Here is a 1,967-nt window from a genome sequence, read left to right as displayed (position 1 = left end):
AAAACTACAACACGTCATCATTATTTCTACTTTGCTGCTCTGACTGTGGTAAAACAGCGACGTCTCACTCTCTCCCAGGAGTAATCCTTCTCCTGCTGACAGTCACAGTAAATTCTCTTCTGCTTCATTAATTAGTTTTAGTCCTCGTTAACTTTCAGTGTGATTCTGAGACGCTTGATAAATATGGGCCCAGGGTCAGAGTCTGACTTATAACACCTGTTTTTAATCTTTTCTGCATCAAACAGCTCATGTATAACACATCTGTAAAGTGCTGATTCAACAAAATCCAGAGATAACTGTTCAGTTTGTAGTTAGTTAAGAGACTTAAGTGAAGATGACAAAATCCAGATCCAGACTCCGGTCCAGATGGATCATCAGGATCCAGCTGATCCTCTCTCAACACACACTCCTGGATGTTCACTCACACTCTGACAGAGATCACCAATCCCAATCCCAGCTGATGAGAGAAGAAGAAACAACAGAGGTCATAAATCAGTGTTTAGTGAGACTCACTTCATCAGCTGTCAGTCAGTGATGCAGCACATCCAGTATAAAGAGCAGCAGGGACTTCAGTCCTGTTCAGACCAGAAGTGGAACAGCTGTGCAGCGTAGCCTGCTTCCTTTCAGCTCTCATGTTAACGTGTTGGAGTGAACACACTGAGCTCCAAGCTCACACACCTGCACAGACTTTTGCTATCAAGTCTGTTTACTCTGCAGATTTCACTCAAGTACACAGAGGAAACAAAGTGCTGAGAGTCATGAACACATCATTACTGCAGAAACAGAGACATTCACTCATCAGCTTACTGATGGATTTACTGTTGATACATGTGAACTGTTAGAAAAGTTGAAAGCTACAGAGTCTCTGTGGGATTGAAGATCTTTCCTGCTGTTAATTCATCACATGACAATCAGTCAGAGCTCTCAGCTAAACACCTGCTGTGATTCCTGGACTTCAGCAGAGGTTCTGGTCTGTATAAAGACCACATGGCTACTAAATGTAATGATGCTTGTGTGAAATCAGAGCCAGTGATTTGCAGGCTGCAGTCAGACTGATCTTAGAGCTCTGACAAAGATGAACTGATCAATTCTTTAGTGTTGAAATGAGAGAACAAACACTTTCAGATCAGATTTGATGGTAGGACAGTTTGATGATGAGGACCACTGTCTCTATACATCTTGTAAGGCTGTCAGCTGTAATCCAGCTTTATTTCCTGCAGACATGAACACAACAACAAGTCGTCTTCACATCAACTCAAACACATGATCACAACAAGCTTCTGGCTGATCTGATTGGCTGACTGTTCTCTCTCTCTCTGTCTTTCTGTCCAATCCTGAAGCCTGTCACAATTCTCCTCTCACAGCTTCACTGAGGAAAGCAGCCACTGAGAAGGTTGAAGGTTCACCAGGAAATACTGGATCTTTGCTTTGATACTAACTGTGTTTAATACAAGACTGCTGAAACCAGCACGGACTGACTCCAACTCTCTACTGACCTCAGAGTCTCCAGTCTACAGTCTGGACTCTTCTGAAGATCAGACAGCTGCTCCACATCTGAACTCTTCAGGTTGTTTCCTCCCAGATCCAGCTCTCTCAGATGGGAGGGGTTGGACTTCAGAGCTGAGACCAGAGAATCACAGCTGGTCTCTGACAACCTGCAGCCCCTCAATCTGAATAAAGAATAAATGACGTCACTTTAGAAGAAAAAGTTCCTGCTTGAAATCATTCAATGTTTCATAATCTGTTCAGAGCTGAAGAAGGTTTAGAATGTAGAAGTTTAGAAAATGGAAACTCCAAACAGCTGAACCCAACAGGATGCAGGTTAAAAACTGTCAAATACAAACAAAAGAAGAAGAGTTCTCAACATTCAGACACCTATTCATGTCAACGCTGATTCATAAAAACACTATATTCATACTTTAAACACCTGCATTGATCTCTGAGTCCCTTTGAGTGTGAGTGTGTGT

General features: G+C 42.5%; 1 protein-coding gene across 3 annotated transcripts in view; it reads right to left on the bottom strand.

Annotated features, from left to right (window-relative positions):
- Nucleotides 1-1,967, bottom strand: part of LOC137197460 (NLR family CARD domain-containing protein 3-like) — a 41,507-nt gene continuing 39,540 nt past the window's right edge. For all 3 annotated transcript variants that reach the window (XM_067610878.1, XM_067610879.1, XM_067610882.1), the window contains 2 exons: nt 1,497-1,670; nt 1-457 (listed from right to left, as the gene is read on the bottom strand). In XM_067610878.1, coding sequence (XP_067466979.1) covers nt 439-457; nt 1,497-1,670 — 193 coding nt within the window. In that variant the 3' untranslated portion in view covers nt 1-438. The remainder of the gene's footprint in view (nt 458-1,496; nt 1,671-1,967) is intronic.

Source organism: Thunnus thynnus, chromosome 14, assembly GCF_963924715.1.
Source record: "Thunnus thynnus chromosome 14, fThuThy2.1, whole genome shotgun sequence".
Classification (NCBI taxonomy): Eukaryota; Metazoa; Chordata; class Actinopteri; order Scombriformes; family Scombridae; genus Thunnus; species Thunnus thynnus.
Note: the sequence above shows the minus strand (reverse complement) of the source record. Positions and strands in the feature narration are given on the sequence as shown.